At 38.5% G+C, this 20018-nt stretch overlaps 1 protein-coding gene and 1 long non-coding RNA gene across 3 annotated transcripts; one reads left to right on the forward strand and one right to left on the reverse strand.

Moving 5' to 3' along the window:
- The first annotated feature begins 1037 nt into the window (after nucleotides 1-1037).
- Nucleotides 1038-14958, forward strand: LOC131328008 (DUF21 domain-containing protein At2g14520-like). 2 transcript variants are annotated; one of them, XM_058361132.1, is made up of 12 exons: nucleotides 1038-1280; nucleotides 1402-1617; nucleotides 3473-3549; nucleotides 3634-3717; nucleotides 4094-4207; nucleotides 4316-4402; nucleotides 4707-4846; nucleotides 4942-5029; nucleotides 11746-11819; nucleotides 14225-14349; nucleotides 14449-14717; nucleotides 14840-14958. In XM_058361132.1, the coding sequence occupies exons 2-12, from the start codon at nucleotides 1440-1442 to the stop codon at nucleotides 14882-14884; spliced, it is 1281 nt and encodes a 426-aa protein (XP_058217115.1). In that variant the 5' UTR covers nucleotides 1038-1280; nucleotides 1402-1439; the 3' UTR covers nucleotides 14885-14958. The 2 variants fall into 2 exon arrangements, with proteins under 2 accessions (XP_058217115.1, XP_058217116.1); XM_058361133.1 differs by lacking the exons at nucleotides 4094-4207; nucleotides 4316-4402 and having other exon boundaries at nucleotides 1038-1617.
- Nucleotides 14900-15593, reverse strand: LOC131328009 (uncharacterized). The gene is made up of 2 exons (XR_009200327.1): nucleotides 15197-15593; nucleotides 14900-15163 (listed from the first exon to the last, which is right to left on the reverse strand). It is a non-coding gene; the product is annotated as an uncharacterized LOC131328009 (long non-coding RNA).
- Nucleotides 15594-20018: the final 4425 nt, after the last annotated feature.

Raw genomic sequence — 20018 nt, forward strand, 5'->3', positions numbered from 1 at the left:
TGCCGGGCCTACTCCGGCCATCGGATAGCCGATCCGAGCCGTCCAAAAATTCTAAAAAAAAAACCCGAGTGAGCTCGCGTGAAAATCAACGGCATATGACGTGTGTAGGTGCTCAATCCGAACTTCTATTTTTAACGTCTTAGATCATCTAATTTTTGGAAGTTCGGATCGAGGACCTACATACGTCGGATGCCGTTGATTCTCGAGCAAGCTCACTCGGTTTTTTTTTATAGAATTTTTGGACGGCTCGGATCGGCCGTCCGGTGGCCGGAGTGGGCCAAGCGTGCGTGCTGTGGGCGGTGCGGTGGGGGAGCCGCGGTGAGTGTATCAAGGGGTGTTCTGATTTTCCATGGGAATCCTGTAAAAGTTATTTTAAAATTGTTGAACGGTTCGGACAATTCCTACGAGATTTGAGGTGGGCCTCCACGTACCAGTATATGCACTATTGGTGCACAAATGGTCGGTGCCTTTAGCATTTTCGTTTACAAGAGTGGTTATATTCGGACTTGGGAGTGTTGTAGTGCACCCCCCACACTACACGCGTAGTGCAATTAATTCGTCCGCTTATCTCAACAATGGATGGCTCGGATTTTCATCTAAAGAATGGACGGCCAGAATTTGTAGGAGCTTGGATTAAATCCAAGCCATCTGCACAGAGATGGACGGTTGGATCGGCCGCACTACACGGTGTACTACGGCGGGTGCACTACAGCCCCTCCCATTCCGGTATATTTCACGTGGTACCTGCTTGGTACATTTGGACCGTCCAATAACTTTTGGACGGCTCGGATTAAAACCCTCTCTCCTCTCACCCCAACACTTTCTCTCTTTTTTTTTTCTTCAAATCCGAGCGATCAAAAAAAGCAACGGACGGCTCAGATGCGCCGAACGGGCACCATATGGTAGCCACCTAGCACTGAAAAATTTTCCATAATAATTAATAAACGGACAAAAGTAAAAGTAGGAGACTCCGGTCCAATTTTAGTCCGTTTACGGGAGTACTTTATCTTACCGACGGCCGTATTGATTGTTATGTCTGTACAAAACTTTACAGTTCCTACGAAAGCGATAAGGACGAAAACTATCCAGATCGCAAATACCGCATTCGAGGAATCAATTTGGGGGAAGCCTTTGGGCGTTCCTTATACACACTTCCAGACAATACTACTCGGAATTTATCGTTGCATTTTCGCCGGGAAATTCTCCGTCACTCTCCCCCGCCGGCCGGCGAATCTTATCCCGCCTTTGTTCCAACAACACCACGTCGTTCGCTTCAGCCGGTCGTTATTACACCTCATCCCTTTTAATCAAATCCTTTTCCCAAAACTGTCTTTATTTTTCCAATTTCCAATGGAGATGCCAGTGGTCTCGTTTCTTTGACACGTAGTTACGGGATTCTAGGTTTTTGAAGTCGGAGAGAGAGAGAGAGAGAGAGGTGAATGGCGGTGGAGTACAAATGTTGCGGGACGGACTTCTTCATACACGTATTGATAATCGTGTTTCTGGTGATGTTCGCCGGGATGATGTCGGGGCTCACCCTGGGCCTCATGTCGATGAGTCTCGTTGATCTCGAAGTTCTCGCCAAGTCTGGTACCCCCAAGGATCGGAAATACGCTGGTACATACTAGGAGTATATTATATACACTTATTTATATCGTCTATACTTGCATGTTTCGTTGATTTCGTTTTGTATCCATCTCTCCTTAGAGCAACTACAGTCTTTACAGTTTACACGAATTTGAATAAAAACTTAATTTGGTACGAAGCATTTCAACGGACAAACTCAAATCGAAGCATAAGTTTAAATAAATACTACTTCATTAATGGCATAATAATTGGTATTATGAGAGTAAGGGAGAGTAGCCTATGAATTTAATTCGAGTAAAGAATTTGAGCCTCCTTGATTTGAGTAGAAATTGGAGAATTCAATCAGCTATAGGTTTGAGTCAAGGAATGGAGTTATTTTTAGGATATTTTTACTCAGATTTTGGTTGTGTCAAGGGCTGGAGATGGTCTTATTTGTTGCGGTGCTAATTGGTTTTGGTTTCTTTATAGTAGGATTTGATGGTACAAATACGTGATTGAGAATGAGTTTATTGCATTTAGCGGCAGCCACCTTGGAACAAATATGTGTGGTTTCTTTATATTTACTTTCTCTGATAGAGTCCCCTTTGTCACATCTCTTTTTAATTTTTGGTCGTTTTTGAGAAATAGTGGTCGTTTTTGACAGCTGGCCCATGCACATTGTGGGGTGGTGATTTGCTTGGTACTTTGTGGGTCGGATCTCTGTGGAGCCTTTGTCTTCCTCAAGTTAGTATGCAAAACAAGGAACTGTTAGTGCCATCCGTCTAGTTTCAGTCGGAGGGCATTCTGATGCCTAAATTAGACCCTGGGGGAAAAGAAAGGCAAAGTACAAATCTGAGGTCTAGAAATGGTGTGCCTCCCCCTAGGGTTTTGTAGATGGTGAGTACTTTCTCTCCAAGTTAGTTCGTGCTAGGCAGAAGGCACGAGCCCCGTGACGTCACCTGTAACCGTTTTAGGTCTAAGATGTCATGCATGACACTCGATGCCCTTGTGGTCGAACACACGTGTCTGGAACATGACACCAGGATGCCATGTAGAATCCTTCTCGCTTCTTAGTCATCTCACTGGTCGGGCATGCGCTTGCTCGACCTGCGTTAGGGTTCCACTGACTGGTCTTGCAAGGTGGGCTTCGGGGAATGGTTGCGCCATCCGTGCGGCCCATGTGCGTTTGGCCCAAGTGAGGCCCAGTGAGGTGGGCTCATAGTTGTTAAGGGCGAGAGGCACACAGAGGCGCAAAGATCTGTTGGGGCCTAGGCGAGAGGCGCAAGGTGAGGCACACCTAGGCAAAAAAAATATAGAAAAAATAGCATACACCAATACTCTACAGTCTGTGGGTCTCGTTATCTTTTGTTTTCGTTTAAGCAGCATCAATATTTTCTTGGTGGTTCTCGTTCATTTGAAAGACTTACCTATTGCTGTCAACTCATGGACTGCTTGCTGTCTGTATCTGGTTAGTGCATTTGTGTCATCGGGTGATTGGCAGGTGGTGATTGCAAATCCATATGCCTATTTCCTATACACTTAATCCGCGAGAGGGAGTTTGACAAATATGTAAAAGAGCCTTAAGTGGCTTGGTAAGAAATAGAAGGCATGTCTCACAAAGAATCTTGGGCATGCAAAAAGTAGGTCGACTAAATAACAGAAAGACATAGCAATTAACGTGAATACGTGATAATGTGGTGTAAAAGTACAACATATTGGTAGGATTTGGTTAATGACTAGTTGAGGGCTAGGCTTTGGAAAAAACTATATAACCAGATAACTATACTGGTTGGTTTTACATCAGTAGTATTTTGGGACTGCTTAAGGAGCTGTCTTGCTTTCACTGGATCCTTTTAGTTCGGTTGGATGCTACCGTAATTAACTGCTTGTACTTTTGTGACAACAGAGAAGATATTGCCAGTTGTGCGAAAGCAACATTTACTGCTTTGCACCCTGCTTATTTGCAATGCTGCCGCCATGGAGGTATGTATGGTTATTTGTTGAAACAAGCTATTTAATAACTCCTATAGTGCTTGATATGCTGATAATGGTTATTGGTTTTGTCAGGCGCTTCCCATTTTTCTGGACAGTCTTGTTACTGCTTGGGGTGCCATCCTGATTTCAGTTACTTTGATACTTCTGTTTGGTGAGGTGAGGATCTTAGCTTTGTTAAAATTTATGCCGAAGAGAGCTATAAAGTTGGAACCTATAGTACATGATTGAATTTGCTGGTGCAACTTATGGGGTATAGTTGGGCAGTCCCTCCTGATTAGACCCACTTAAAACTATTTCCTTAGCTCTGCATGATTACTTCATATGCAAGTTAGGTTGGGATATGTCTGCCCGTTTGTTCTGCTAGAAGAAGGGTTTTTCAGCAAACCTGGTCCATTTTTAGAATGGATGGATACATTTTCTGGAGTGGTTTAAAAAAAATGAGAAACACACTTTTTTATGCGGCATTTGTTTAATGCGATACACACTGAGTTTTATTGTACTAATTATTAATATTAATGGTCTGTATGAACAGATTATACCACAATCTGTTTGTTCTAGATATGGATTGGCTATAGGTTCAACTGTTGCTCCATTTGTTCGTGTTCTTGTTTGGATCTGCTTTCCCGTAGCCTATCCAATAAGCAAGGTGATGACAGTGTTTTTGTAGCACTATTGAACCCATTACTTGGGCAAAATCTCTTATTTGGTTCTTTTGAATCACTCCGTTTGCTCCTCTGTCCTCTGTGGTTATCAGCTATTGGACTTTCTGCTAGGACATGGTCACGTAGCTCTTTTCCGCAGAGCTGAGTTGAAAACACTTGTTGATATGCATGGTAATGAGGTATGTAGGAACATATTTGAAACCATTATTTCTGTGTAGTAAGGACTTACTCTATGATTTAGTGCACAAATTTTGTTTCCCCCCTCCACAAACCATGCGTGCACCTGAGCTTTAAAAATCTTGTTCAATTATGTCTCTTGCTTGCAATTTGCGTATTGCAGGAATTTGATTTTCTTTTCTAGGAAAATGTCTCCTGATGTTTCTGCTTTCCAAGACTCTTGATTCAGGCTCCTTTTCAGGAGCTTCCTTTGTTCTTCTGATCTATCTTGTCAGATTGATAGTCTTTCTGACTGCTTGTAATTAGGCTGGAAAAGGTGGAGAACTCACACATGATGAGACAACAATTATTGCTGGAGCATTGGAGCTTACTGAGAAAATAGCTAGTGACGCCATGACTCCCATAACTGAAACTTTTGCTATTGATATCAATGCTAAGCTTGACAGGTGTGGCATCCTTTACAGAAGTTCTATATAGAAGGTTTACTTGCAATCTTTTTCAAAGTCTTCTGATCATGTATATGGTACTTGTTATCATATAGGGAGCTGATGCATTTAATTTTGGAGAAAGGACATAGCAGAGTTCCAGTCTACTATGAGCAAACTACAAACATAATTGGAGTTATTCTGGTAAATTTGTTTGTTTGTTTTTATGCACTTTGGATATCAAATATTTTCTGTTGTTATTCTATAATGTGATTGTTTTCTTGAAGTAACTTTAGTTTATGAACATTTCTTCTTTCATATGCTGGTTAGAACCATCCCATCTTATTTATGTTTTCTCGAACTAACTTTTCCCTGTCCTGAAAGGCATATTCCTTATTTTCTCTCCTTTTAGACTTTCAAGGGAAAGATAATTCCTTTTTGAAGTATATGGCAGACAGATTCTTGTGAGAGATGAAAAGTTATGTTGGGATTTTTAAAGTAGAATTTATCTATCCACAAGAATTTGGCCACTTGTTTGGTTGTTAATGCAGAAGGTGTATACATTAGCATGATTCCTATGGTCAGAGGATATTTATGGCAAACCTATTGTTGCCGTAACGACGGTTAGGGGAGATTTATTGCGAACCTATTGCAGAAGTACGCCCTAGTATGTTTAGTTAACTATGGAGCTATATTTATTTTTATTTGATGTCAAAGTGGGTACTATGTATGATGCAGGACAGAAGAAGATATCCATTTTGGAAGAAGAATTAAGAATGAACAAATAAGGGAGTTGGTTTGGATATAGTAGGGTTACTGGAGTTGGTTTAAACAGTATAAATGTATATTGACGAAGAAGAAACGGAGCATGGGGGCAATACTTTGCCACAGGCATGATTGGGGTTTCAAATTGGCGGCCCTTGAGTAAAGTTGGATATGATGTGAAAGGATTCAGTATGCTTGTGCTACAATATCATGGCAGAGGCTTAAGCCCTCTGTGTGTATGTGCGTGTGTATTTACTCTCTCTCCAGGAGGCTTAAATGGGTACAGGTGGTAAGATTTTTACTCAACAGGGAAGGAACGTTGGTACTTATCACACAAATAAGGGGAACGAAGCACGATAGGCAACTTAAAGCTTCTACTTGGAAACAATCGCGATAAAGCTTTTTATTCAACTCTGCCTGTTTGAATTGGACATCAGACTAGGGATTCAAAAACTTCTTTCCCGTCTTCAAAATTAATTTCCTTCGCATGAAAGGAGAGTTGAAGCAACTGGAAGAAAAGGGGGAAAAAAGAACTTCACATATTGTTAAACTCTGATGGTATGAAAACCTGTGGTACCTACACTAAAGAGGAAAAGGGAAAAATATTTGTTTGGATCTGTTGTGTGGTTTTGAGTTATAGCCGACGAACAACCTTTTCCTTTCCAACTTGAGCCAGTTATGTGAAGTTGAATTTAAAAAGAGTTCTTGATAAATGACTTATTGCATCTGGCATGTCATGTAATGGTTCTGTACTCCTGTTATATTAGAAAATCCCTAATCTGATATGAATATAGCCAGTTGTCCGTGTTTCAATCTGCCTGCTCGTGGATTTTGTTTACTGTCTTCTATGTCAAGCTGTAACAAGAAGTATACCTCTTTACTGTGTGCTTTTTGCTCTTTTTCTGGCTGTAGCAGATAAAAAATGTATTGACCACTCCTGGAAAGTTTCGGACACGGTCATCATATGGCCATAAGATTTATAATCATCCCTAACTGGTTAGTTGGGTTAATATTTGTTGATTGTATTTAATGTATTGAATCTAATTAGGAAGATACTCAATTAGGTAGAATCAATTAGGGATTTGATACTCAATTAGGTAGAATCAATTAGGGATTTGATTTGATTTTATTCTCTTTCCTTATTTTACCTTGTATCCGGTCTGTATATTGAGGCCCCGGTAGAAAGATAGAAATCGTGTTCGGGCACCTACCCTAGGTAGGTCCTCTCTTCTCTATATACAAAATCCCTACCTCATTGTGAGAAGAATAATATATATTAATCGAGTATTTTGACATGGTATCAGAGCGGGTTCCAAGAACCTGATTTCTCCTTTCTCTTCTTTTCTTGGTCGAGATCGTCTTTATCCTTTTTTTTCAGAGCCAAAGCCAAGGAGCTTGTCTCTATTCTCTCTCGAACCATCTCTGTTTCTCAAACCTATCTGAGAAACCCATATTTGCCGACCTCTTTTCAGCCCTCTTTGACCACTCGCCGCCCACTCAGTCGGACTCCGGCGACCTTGCCTGAACCCTAGCAGCTACGTCGGACCCTCATCTAAACCATATCAACGCCGGGTATCTCTGTTGCATCTCCAACGACCACTAAAATATTTTCTCTTTCCAACAAGGAGATCGATCGGTTAATGAGTACTTTTCCACCTTAAAAGGGATGTGGGATGAGTTAAATGTCTATCAACCTTTAACCACAGATCTAAAGGTTCAGCATAAGTACAGAGATGAATTTCGAGTTACCAAATTCTTGTTCGGGCTGAATTCAGAACTTGCTCCTCTCAGTCCCCAAATTCTTTCCTGCTCCTCAGTCTTCTGTTTTAGAGCATCCAACTCCAAATGCCCTAGCTGCTTCTGCTATTGGTCCTATTCCATCTTCTGGAAATTTTAGTCACTTCAATCCCCCCACAGTCGTAGTGGTTCTTATGAACATGGCGGTCGACGTGGGGGGCGTGGTGTTCGTGGCACCAAGAAGTGTACACATTGCAATGCAACCAATCACACTGTTGAGTTATGTTGGAAGCTTCATGGCAAGCTGCCTTGGCCTAATCAGTCTACATTTGAGGGGGAGCCGTTTGGGTTGGCTCCTCCGGATCAGATTACTATCTCTAGGTCTAAGTATGATTCCATGTTTCACAAGGCTAATGTATCTTCGACTTCCATTGCGACTCATGTCTCATCAGGTGATACTTGCCTTCACTCATCTTCTCGTACTGACAGTTCTCCATGGATTCTCGATTCTGGCGCATCTGATCATATGACAGGTGATTTGTCTCTTCTTATTGATGTCATTACACCTTCCGTTCCTTCTTATGTTACTATTGCGGATGGTACTAAAATTCGTGTACATGGCATTGGTACTTATCATGCCTCTAGCCTTATTTTTACTTGTCTTATACTTACCACAATTTCATTTTAATCTACTTCCATTCATAAACTTTCCCAAACTCACAATTGTTCTGTACTATTCTATCCCTCTCATTGTGAATTTCAGGATCTCAAGACAAGGATGATTGGTGGGGGTATGAGAAGAATGGTCTGTACTACCTTCAGCCGTCCAATCCTTCCAAGTTATCTGCCTTCCACTCCACTACCACACCTTACCAGTGTCACCGTTGTCTTGGACACCCATCTTCTGCCAATCTTCGCAAGATAGTCCTTGATTTACCTAGTTTTTCTCCTTTTAATTGTGACACCTGTGAACTCAGTAAACATCGTAGGGTTTCTTTTCCTTTACGAGTTGTGTCACCTAGTTTAGAACCGTTTGCCTTAGTTCATTCGGATATTTGGGGACCATTTTGTACCACGAGTTTATGTGGTGCTCGCTATTTTGTTACGTTTTTTGATGATTTTTCTTGTTTAACTTGGGTATATCTTCTCAAAGATCAGTTTCAATTATTTTCTGTGTTTTCTAATTTTTATGCTGAAATTATCACTCAATTTAATGCCAAATTACGCATTTTGCGGACTGATAATGCCCAAGAATATGTTTCTCATCAATTTATGCATTTTACTGAAATTCATGGCATTATTTATGAAACTGCTTGTGTAATCACCCCTCAACAAAATGGGGTTGTTGAGCGAAAAAATGGACCGGTTTTAGCAGTCGCCCGAGCTCTTAGGCTTCACATGCATGTTCCAAAACATTTTTGGGGATATGCAATTCTTACAGCTAATTATCTTATAAATAGAACGTCATCTCGGGCTTTGAACGGCAAAACTCCTTACCAAGTTCTCTTTCCTGACAAGGATCTTTTTTCTCTTCCCCTAAAACTTTTTGGTTGTGTTTCATTCGTACATAATTTCTCTCCAGGTCGTGATAATCTCGATCCTCGTTCTTATAAATATATATTTCTTGGTTACTCTCGGACACAGAAAGGATACAGGTGTTATAGTCCCTTGCTACGTAAGCACTTTGTAAGTGCAGACGTGACATTCTTTGAGACCGTCCCATATTATTTCCCAACAGGTGCATAGTTACAGCCACCCATGTTGGCTGATCTTGGTCTGTCACCTTGTCTTTCCGAGATTGCTCATCGACCACCCGTTACACCGGTCCGTCCTCTCGAGACTGCTCCTCGACCACCTATAAAACAGGTCTATGTTTGTCTTGGTCGCTTTTCCGCTGCCGCACCACCCATTGCTCTTGCAGTCCCAACTTCTTTACCCACATCATCTCATTCACCGTCTGAGGATCCTGATCTTGACTTGCCTATTGCCGTTCGTATGGGTACACATTCTTGCACTTTCCATCCTATTTCTCAATTTGTGTCCTATGATCGTTTATCTTCCTCTTTTCCCGCTTTTTCTGTGTCTCTATCTTCTGTTGTTGTTCCTAAGTCTTATACGGAGGCTCTTTCTCATCCTGGATGGCGTTCCGCTATGGAACAAGAGATGCGTTCCTTGTCCATGAATCATACTTGGACCCTTGTTCCCAAGCCTACTAGAGCACATATTGTTGGTTGTCGTTGGGTGTTTACTGTCAAACAAAATCCTGATGGACTCTTGATCGACTGAAAGCTCTCTTGTGGCCAAAGGTTTCACCCAGACCTATGGGCTCGATTATACTGAGACTTTTTCTCCAGTGGCCAAACTTAATTCTGTACAGATTGTTATCTCCCTTGCGGCAAATCTTGATTGGCCTCTCCACCAGCTTGATGTCAAGAATGCCTTTCTACACGGGGATCTGTTTGAGACTGTCTATATGGCACAACCACCCAGTTTTGAGTCCAAGGGGAGTGTGTGTGTTGTCTTCACAAATCTATATATCAGTCTCCCCGGGTTTGGTTCGATAAGTTTAGCAATACTGTTGTTTCTCATGGTATGACTCGGAGTCAGGCTGATCACTCCGTGTTCTTCAAAAAGACCACTCGTGGTATTGTGATTCTCGTGGTTTATGTGGATGATATCATCATCACTGGTAGTGATAGCATTGGGATTCAAACACTAATTCGCCATCTTGGTTCTAGCTTTCTTACTAAAGATCTAGGCAAGCTTCGATATTTCCTTGGCATTGAGGTGGCTCATTCCAGAGCGGGCATTAGTATATCACAAAGGAAGTACACTCTCGATCTCTTGAAAGATACAGGTTATATTGGGTTATATTGGGTCTAAACCTGTAGCTACTCCCATGGAGACTAATCTTATGTTAATGCCCGAAGATGAAGATGGTGAGCTGATTGAGCACCCTGAGATGTATCGGAGACTTGTGGGAAAACTTATTTATCTAACTATTACTCGACCCGATATCTCCTATGCAGTTAGTGTTGTCAGTCAATTTATAACTCGTCCTTGAGTTCCTTATATGGAGGCAATTGTTCGTATCTTGAAGTATCTCAAAAATGCTCCTGGACGCGGACTTCTCTACAAATCGTCTGTACATCTTCGTATTGAAGGATATACAGATGTTGACTGGGCAGGATCTCCTGTTGATCGTCGTTCTACTACTGGCTATTGCACCTTTATAGGAGGCAATCTTGTGACATGGAGAAGTAAGAAACAGTCAGTTATAGCACGTTCTAGTGCTGAGGCAGAGTATAGAGCAATGGCTCATACCGCTGGTGAGTTGACTTGGTTGCGCACACTTCTACAAGAGTTTGGGATCCCGGTACATGGTCCTACTCTATATTGTGATAATTAAGCTGCTATCCACATTGCTAATAATCCAGTATTCCATGAGAGGACCAAACACATTGAAGTTGATTGTCATTTCATTCGATCAAAGGTGGAATCTAAAGATATTAGCACTCCTTTTGTTCCTTCAGACTCTGAACTGGCTGATATTTTCACCAAGGCACTTCCCAAGACTTCCATTGTACTATTTGTCGCAAGCTGGGAGTACACGATGTTTATGCTCCAGCTTGAGGGTAGTGTTGATTGTATTTAATGTATTGAATGTAATTAGGAAGATACTCAATTAGGTAGAATCAATTAGGGATTTGATTTGATTTTATTCTCTTTCCTGATTTTAGAGAAGAAGAATATATATCAATCGAGTATTTCGACAATATTAAAACTCATCAAATGGTCTAAAAATTTCATGTTGTCAGTGATTAGTTTGTTGTAACTGTTACCTGGAGAAGAAGTGTCGTGTTTGGCTGGCATTATTTCCCAATCTTGTGCTCTTTTTGAATCTAAAGTCTATCTAACGTTAACTTAGTCAGCATCCTAACTTAAAATGCTTCTTGTACGGGGACCTAGATTCTTCACCACTAAATGTGGATAAAATGCTGTGCTGGTGAGTTGTGTCAATTTCTATAAGACGGTCAACAGCTCAACTGCTTCTGGTCAGTATGTACAAGTCAGGAGGTTGCCTTGGTGAAGGTTGTTTATAACCAATGCGCTTCAGAATCAGAAGTAATTAGTATATTTTGGGAAATCATACTTAGCTAACATTTATTTTCTGCTTTTGCCTGTTGGAATTGGAAAATGTTTGCATCGGTTGGTATGGTTGTGCCAAGTGCCAACTCTAGTTGTTTTGGTTTCCCGCAGTCTATAATTTGTCTATCTGTCCTGTCATCGCACGTCAATCTTTTTCGTTTTTTGTAACGCTGTCATCACAGTTACTCTTGAACATGCAATTAATCAATTGTTTTGGTATCATGTCCTTATTTGGTTTAGTTCTTTTTTTTTTAATTCCAAACTTGTAGGTGAAGAATTTATTAACCATCCATCCAGAAGACGAAGTGCCAGTAAAGGCTGTTACTATTCGTAGGATTCCGAGGTAGTCTTAAATTGATCAGATGATAGTGACGTTGCTATGGGTTGCATGTTGTACATGGATATTTTAGTGGTGTCTTTATCTTTACTTGCTGTAACTGTTGCAGATTGAAATTCAGATCTTCCTTTCTTTGTATGTAATGCTGTTGGGTATGTATGTTGTGTTTTTTTTTATAGGAAAAAGAGATTAATTTCCACTTTGTGGCTTACCACCTGACAGCGGCTAGTATCCTGAGTTTGAAAAGATAAAAGGACGAGTAGGAATTATCGTGCTTTGTTTGAAGCAGTTCTACGACAACAAGAATATAATGCGAACTTTGTTGCATTTTTTCCTCTTTCACTTTACTAATATTCTGCTTGTTATTTGCAGTCACCCGTTTAAAACAAAAATACCTTGTGCATTTAATTCCTTTACACTGCAACAGTTTTTAATTGTGGAACTGTGAGCTGGTAATGGTATCGTGCAAGGGGGAAAGTCCTAATTTTGGGATACTAGTCGAATTATATAGATGTAGAACAGTAGAAGTACCAAGTCATTTTGTTGAAGTTAAGAGTATTCTAAGGTACTGGTTTTCTTTTCTTTCTTCTTGGTTCTAAAGTGCTGTCTTCTCTAAACTTTTGCTTCTTCTTTTAGTCATTTATCTAAACGAATATGTTAGAGTGTCTCTGTGTCCTACTTTTTGAGGGTCTAACATACTAAGAGGTGCACGTGAAGCTGCCCGGACACCCCGAGTTATCGTAAAAACATACTAAGACATTTCATTGTTGCCTGCATGTGTCCATGCCTAAGCTGCATAACTTGATGCTTCAGCTATGATGCACGGACACGGACACGGACACGGATACGGACATGGACACCGAAACCGACACCGGGACACGGGAATTCTAAAAAAATGGGGACACGGACACGGCGGGGGACACGCCACGTGTATATTTATTTATTTATTTATATATAAATAATTAGTTAATTATAGTTTAGCACCCAGAAATTTTAAAAATAATAATAATTTGGCCCCAAATTTTTTATAAAAAAATTACAGTTTGACCCCCAATTTTTTCAAAAATTACAGTTTGGCCCCCAAATTTTTTTAAAAAATTGCAGTTTGGCCCCTGCCGTGTCCCCAGCGGTGTCCCCCTCAAAATTTAATATTAAAATATGGGACACGCCACGTGGCGTGTCCCGGACGTATCTCCGCGGTGTCCCGCGGTGTCCCCGTGTCCCCGTGTCCTGACACTGCGATTCTTCAACCTTTAGAGGTGTCGGTGCTTCATAGCTTCAGTAATTTAGTCACAAGATCTAGAGCATCTGTAAGGTTGTTTACCATTTACTCATGGCATGACTACTTGTATGGTGTTGATGTACTGTAGTACCTGTTATATGGTCTAGAATCTGGATCACTTGAACACGAGACAAAGACAAGGATGTGGGCACATGGCAATGCGGAAATTGATTTTCTTATGTGTTGTTGAAGTATTATGTGGAAAAATCTTGAAAGTTGATTCTTTCTCCAAACTTCAATGGTTGGCAAATGCGAAGTGTGGAAGATGAAATTGTGGAAGCATCATTTTACCTAGTTTGTCTCTGTTGATTGTGCACTTTGTTTAAGTTAAATCCTATTGCTACTGTTGTTTATATGATTCTCCTATATTCAGTATTATACTATATATTAAAGTTCTGGTGTTTGTGATTGTTTATTAAACGATGTCTTTTAATGTCCTCAACATTATCTACCCTATGATTGTTTATTACTACCTATATAATGTCTTTTAATGTCCCCAACATTATCTACCCTATGATTGTTTCTTAAATACTGTCTTGTATGATTTTATGTATTTCCTGTATTAAATGATTTTTTGCTGCATGCTTGCCTCGTGTAGGTTAGTGGCAGCCTTCTGTTTAGGAAACCATTTTAGACTTCAGGTCAATCCTATTTCATAGAGAGTTCTTGGGTAGCACTCCTGTTGAGAAATTTATGTCTTATGCAGGTGTTGTGCTAGAGAGTTTTGGATAATTATCTTCTTAGTGTCTAATATTTTAAAATTCCTTATCAAACTGACATCTTCTTCAAAGAAGTGCCAAACGTGTCCAAAGATAGGAAATTTCTGAGTGCGCCCTTAATTCTGATTTTCCTTTCTGCTTCATTTCTTCGTGATGAAGTCGTTGCTTTGTAGTTGTAGCTTGTAGGAAATGTGTTAGCAGGTTTGTTTGATTGATCTCTTGTAATGTTTTACATGTTTCCTTTTTTCTGTTTCTATATCGACTATTTAAGATGAAAACAAATGTACCTTGTGTTCAATTTTCCATAGCCGATGTTGTCATCATCTCTTGGCACTTGCTTCTTCCTGAAATACATATTGAAAAAGTCAGATGCAGTAGTATAACTTACGGCAGTTGTCTCTATATTTCAGGGTTCCGGAAACTCTGCCCTTATATGACATCTTGAATGAGTTTCAAAAAGGTCACAGTCACATTGCTGTTGTTGTAAGACAATGCAACAAACGAGAGGAGCAGCCTGATAGCAAGATTGATGAAAGTAAGCTTCGTTCCATGTTTTCATATTTTTGTATTCAGTATAGTTTCTCATTTTTTTTTTAACATCCTCTTCTCTCTCTCTCTCTCTCTCAACATATAGATTCCGTAATGGATGTGAGGGTAGATGTTGATGTTGAAAAGACTGCTCAAGAGAAGGCTTTGAAGGCCAAACGACAGCTCCAGAAATGGAAGAGTTTTCCCAATACTGGCAGCAATTCTATTAGGGGTAGCTCTAGGAGCAAGAAGTGGTCAAAGGACATGTACTCAGACATCTTGCGAATTGATGATAGCCCACTCCCAAAGCTTCCTGACGAAGAGGAAGCTGTTGGCATTATTACTATGGAAGATGTCATTGAAGAGCTTTTACAGGTAAACTACACAAATTCACATTGGAAGTTCTGCATATCAACTTCTTTTCTTTTTTTCCCGGGTCAGATTTCTGTTTTAGCACTCAATAGTTTGGATCCTAACATCAGTTTAACACCTTGTAGGAGGAGATATTTGATGAGACCGACCACCAGTTTGAGGATTCATGACAATTGTTTTGTTTATAAGGTTGTACTTCTATATATATAGACGGTGAAGAAAAAAATTGTTGTATTTGTTTCAACAAATTTTTAGCTGTGTGAGAAGTTTGTAGTTAAAAAGTTGAACTTGTTTGGGAGGTAATCGGAAGGGGTGTGTCCTGGAGTTTGACAAGTTGCGCTTCACAATGTAAAGAGAGAATAGATACATCTGTTGTACTTAAGTTGGTTCAAAGTAATGTTATAAGTTAGGTGATAGAGAAAAAGAACTTGAATTGGTCGTTTGGTCATCTTGAATTTATAGTCAATTGACTGCAATGGAACCGTGTTGGGTGAACGGTCAATTGGCATTACCCTTCTTAGGGCTTTATATTGATTGCTATGAATTAGGGCTTTGTATTGATTGCTATGAATGTTGCACTTGGGAAATGTAGTGTGATGTGAGAAACAACAAATGCTAGTATGTAATTTACGATCTTCCGTCTATTTTTCTGGTGATGATGGTTTGTTATGAGCCCGGTACCTGTCAAATTGCCCTAGAAGATAGGTTTGTTGTCATTTTTCCGTTGGCATGAACATACATGTCAATTCGTGGCCCATTCCCCCATAGAGTGAATGGTAATTGCGAATCTCCCTTTAGGAAAATTAGGCAAATAGAACGAACTTGATTTTCCCTTGTCGCATGTATATTTGTGGTTGATTCATGTCTATTCCCATGTATACGTGATGCAAAATTCTATATCCTTCTACGTCTGCTGAGAAAATCATTTTGACAAAGAACCTTGTTTGATAGCATTCTAACAAAATCTTTTGGGTCATTTGCATTACCCTTCTATCATCGGCAACAGACTGTCATTCTTTCTACCCAAGAATAAATTTACTCTTTTTTTCTTGGCCCAAAATGAATTTACAATTTAACATTGGTTAGTTTTAGAGGTGTCAAAGGCACAACATGACTTGTTTAAATGTAAGCACTCTTTCTACCCAAGAATAAATTGACTCTTTTTTTCTTGGCCCAAAATGAATTTACAATTTAACATTGGTTAGTTTTAGAGGTGTCAAAGGCACAACATGACTTGTTTAAATGTAAGCACATTTGCTATAATTGATCGACCTTCGGAAGGGTTTGGTAGACGACAAGTATGGAAGTAAGCTAAACCCTCTTCATTGAGGCAAAAGAACCTTAACCACGATTGCTCCGTACATGTTTCGCCTGTGGCATTCTTGTAAAGACAGAATCGTCTTTTCTAACATGGTTGCATTTGCTAGTTTACCCTTCGCATAAGCCAGAGATAAAGCAAAGTTAGCAGTTAACTGAACTGCCTCTCATTTTCATGGCTTGGGATCATAGGTGCGCTACCGGGATTGAGAAGAGTTTACGGCCGACCTATAATTAAGCACGGGTAGCAGCGCTGCTTGTAATATACAGGTTCGATGGACTTTTATAGGAGGCCGAAGCCCAAATTCGTTTTTTGTTTTACCTCTCGTTTGGTTCTTGTTTGACTCTTTTTAGGAAAAAATGACGATGAATGACGTATTTTGATAATTAATATCCGCCAAAGATATTTTCAACATTAACAAATATTCTTAGCTTGTCCTTGGCGGATATTAATTATCAAAACACATCATGGGCCATCATTTTCCCCACTTTTTATGCCTCTGAGCATTTAGATTGCTACTTTCTGATGGATTTAAACCATACATCCACCAATGGGCTTATAGCCCAGTTAATAACTCCTAGCTCTCTCTTGTCAATTTTTCTATGATGCCACAATGTGGTATTGGGGCATGATGCCCTCATTTAATATGGGCTTTTAGATCAGGTTTTGGATGAATTTGAGCCGTTGGTTTAAAACCACCCTAAAAAAGTATGGTGGTTTTGCCTTTTTTTTTTCAGAAAAAAACGTTATCATACTTACCATAAACACTGACTCTACTTACCATAGTTTATGCTGATACTTACCACAAAACATTATATACTTACCACAACAAAAGACTACACTTCAACGTTTTAGCCCTTTCTCTCTCTAACTTGTTCTCTAGGTAGCCGGTTTTTGGTGAGAAAATAAATTTTTTTGGCTAAAAAATGTACATTTTTGCAAGAATCTTTTTAATTATTGAAAATTTATAAGTTCACACCACTTTTTGTCATATTCACCCTACTTTTTGTCATTTTTCTAATCATTTGTGTAATAGACTATCAAATATTGGGTGAAATATAAATTTAATTGAATAATGTTTAATTTGTAAACAAATTTTTTATAACAAAATTTCAAAACTAAATATTTAAGCCAAAAAATTGCCTTGATTTTTTATTAAATTATTTTTAATTAAAAAGTATTTTACAAATATTATTGAGAAAATATTTATTCATTTATTATATTGAATAACTTACGATTAATGTTGTTAATATATTCCATTAAATTTTTACTTTGTGTATATATGTTTCTTATAACAAATTTTTAAAAATAATAAATATAAACCATATTATTTTAATAATCTCCTAATTATATTTAAATTATTTATTTGAAATGATTTCTGCAATCGATTAATGTGATATTGTAACAATTAGTAATGATTGACTATAGTAGCCAGAGTCATTAGCCAATTGTATTAACGCAATAGTAATGGTTGAGCATTAATACAATTAGATAAAATGAATTGGTTAATGTAGATTGATAATGATCATGTCATTAGTAGATATGATCACCATCATGTCATATTCAATGAGTGATAATTGACTACTGTAGCTAAAGTCATTGGCCAATTATATTAACGTTATAGTGATGGTTGAGCATTAATATAATTAGCTAAAATGAATTAGTTAATGTAGGTTGATAGTGATCATGTCATTAGTAGATGTAGTAGTTAACAATAGTGTTGGTTGTGATCAATGAGTGAATGCTACCATTGGCTAATGTATGAGTAACCACTAACTATTGATCGATAATGGTTATTCCATAAATTATTTAGTTTTATTAATCATTGATGTATTATGCTTTGATTACAAGGTAATACAAATTAAGTAGAACTAAGTGACATTAAATTTATTATGTTAGTTACCTTTTTAACTACCTTTATTATGATCCATTAGTTATGTTACATAAATTCATACGTACCTGTCATTAATGTCATACTTACGATTGAATAAGGCTACGCATACTGCAATACCTGATCATTGTTACCACAATGACATTCGGTTGTTACTTCATGATGTGAATATCCCACGGTTTATGCTAGTACTTACTTTTTGAAAATGATACACTTACTACATATTTAGACTTTTTTACCAACTTCTTAGGTGCAACAAGTCTAAAGTCTTGCTTACCATTTTTACCATAGTATAAGGCCACGCTTACCACAAAAATGATCAAACTTACTAATTAGTAACAATTACTTACCAATATAAATTAGAAAAATATATTGTGGTTTGTGATAGTACATACCTCTAGTTATATCAATATATCAAAGAGGAGTATCTCTATTTCGAAACAATAAAATTTTTGTTATTATCTCTTGATGCGATCATATCACGGTTTTTGCTATGTACTACTTAAGAAAGCTTGTTTTAGATGTCATTCTAAGATCATTCTGTGTTAAGTGTGTCTAGTTTGTAGTCAATACATCCAGTATTCGTGGTAAGTGTGTTCATTGATATGGTAAGTAGCTTCAATTGCCAAGAATTTTCTTCCCGAGTTTGTGTTAAGTACGTCCAATTTCAAGTAAATACATACAGTATTCATGGTAAGTATGTTCATTAACTTGGTAAGTACCTCCAATTTATGGAATACCCACCAAAATGGTAGGGTATCTTTCCATTTATCAACACCGATTACACCAATAAGGTCAACCAAAACAGAAAATTCATCAAAAGATGCAAAATAGCCAAGGCATCGCATTTACCAAAATTCATCAAAACAAAGAAGAACCACAATGTCACCCACCATTGTTTCCCAATGTAAGTATTCAATTCATCTTATAAAATTAACCACTCCACACAAGTGTGAAAAATATGTATTACAAGAAATGTTTCAACCACTACCAAGACTACACAGAATGTCACTCAACATAAGGATTCATAAATTCATTTAACACAATTTACAACTCCCAGGACTAACGGACCGCCAAAGTAATGATTGTTTCCCCAACCATCGGTCTTGATCTTGCTCAATGAAAGCCTTCGCCTGTAGGAGCTCGCTCTTTAATTGTTGGACCGTCTATAAGCCGAAGTTTCCTAAATGGACAAAGTAAACAAAGCCCAAATCAATAAAAATTCCTTCGGATGTTGAATATTCAACAATAAAAGGGGAGAAATTACCATACACCGACTCTTTTAATAAGCAACAAATCTGCCATTCGTTTGTGAAAGACATAATCCGATATGATGGTCATCTGCTCATGTCTAAATCCCAATCGCAACTTCAATACCACCATGTTAAAGGGAGTTTAAGTTCTTTGTAACTATAAGCTATGTTGGTAGAAATTCTCTTACAATTAAGTAATTTTTCCACTCCAACCATGGGTGCTCGAATGGTAACTTCCGTCACAAATTCATTCAAGCATATTGTCGCACAATGGATAGGCAAGAACAGAAAAAAAAAAAAATTACTACATCACCAATTCCAACTCCTATATGGAAGTCATCAATCACCTTGTATCACGTTCCATACATCAGAGAACTTGATCATTGTTTATACCATACTTACCATAGAATAGGGCTACGCATACCACAAAACTTGATCATTATTACCACCATAACATTCAACCATTACTTCTTCATGCAAACATACCATGACTTTTGCTAGTACTTTTCTTTTTGAAAAGAAATATTGACTACATGTTTAGACCTTTTCATCAATTCTTCTTAGGTGCAACAAGTCTAGAGTCTTGCTTACTTGCCACACATGGTGTCAATATTAATGGTAAGTATGTTCTTTGACATGGTAAGTACATCCAGTTTATAACGTGCACATCAAAATAATGGGTATCACTCTAAATTAGCAATACAATTTGATAAATATGACAGTAAGTTTGAAACTTAACACCATGAGACTAAAGAACTAAACATCTTGAAAATTAACAAGAAGAAGAAACACATGGTGAAGAAGAAAAGAACAGATGAACTATGCACATTTATAGGAAATTT

The sequence above is a fragment of the Rhododendron vialii genome, chromosome 5a (assembly GCF_030253575.1).
Source record: "Rhododendron vialii isolate Sample 1 chromosome 5a, ASM3025357v1".
NCBI classification, from domain to species: Eukaryota; Viridiplantae; Streptophyta; class Magnoliopsida; order Ericales; family Ericaceae; genus Rhododendron; species Rhododendron vialii.

What these genes read in the sequence shown, in the direction of transcription:
- LOC131328008 (XM_058361132.1), top strand. Translation starts at nt 1,440, where the DNA reads ATGGCGGTGGAGTACAAATGTTGCGGGACGGACTTCTTCATACACGTA. An exon ending in ATCAATGCTAAGCTTGACAG is followed by an intron (nt 4,847 to 4,941) that starts GTGTGGCATCCT and finishes GTTATCATATAG; the next exon opens with GGAGCTGATGCATTTAATTT. An exon ending in ACATAATTGGAGTTATTCTG is followed by an intron (nt 5,030 to 11,745) that starts GTAAATTTGTTT and finishes CCAAACTTGTAG; the next exon opens with GTGAAGAATTTATTAACCAT.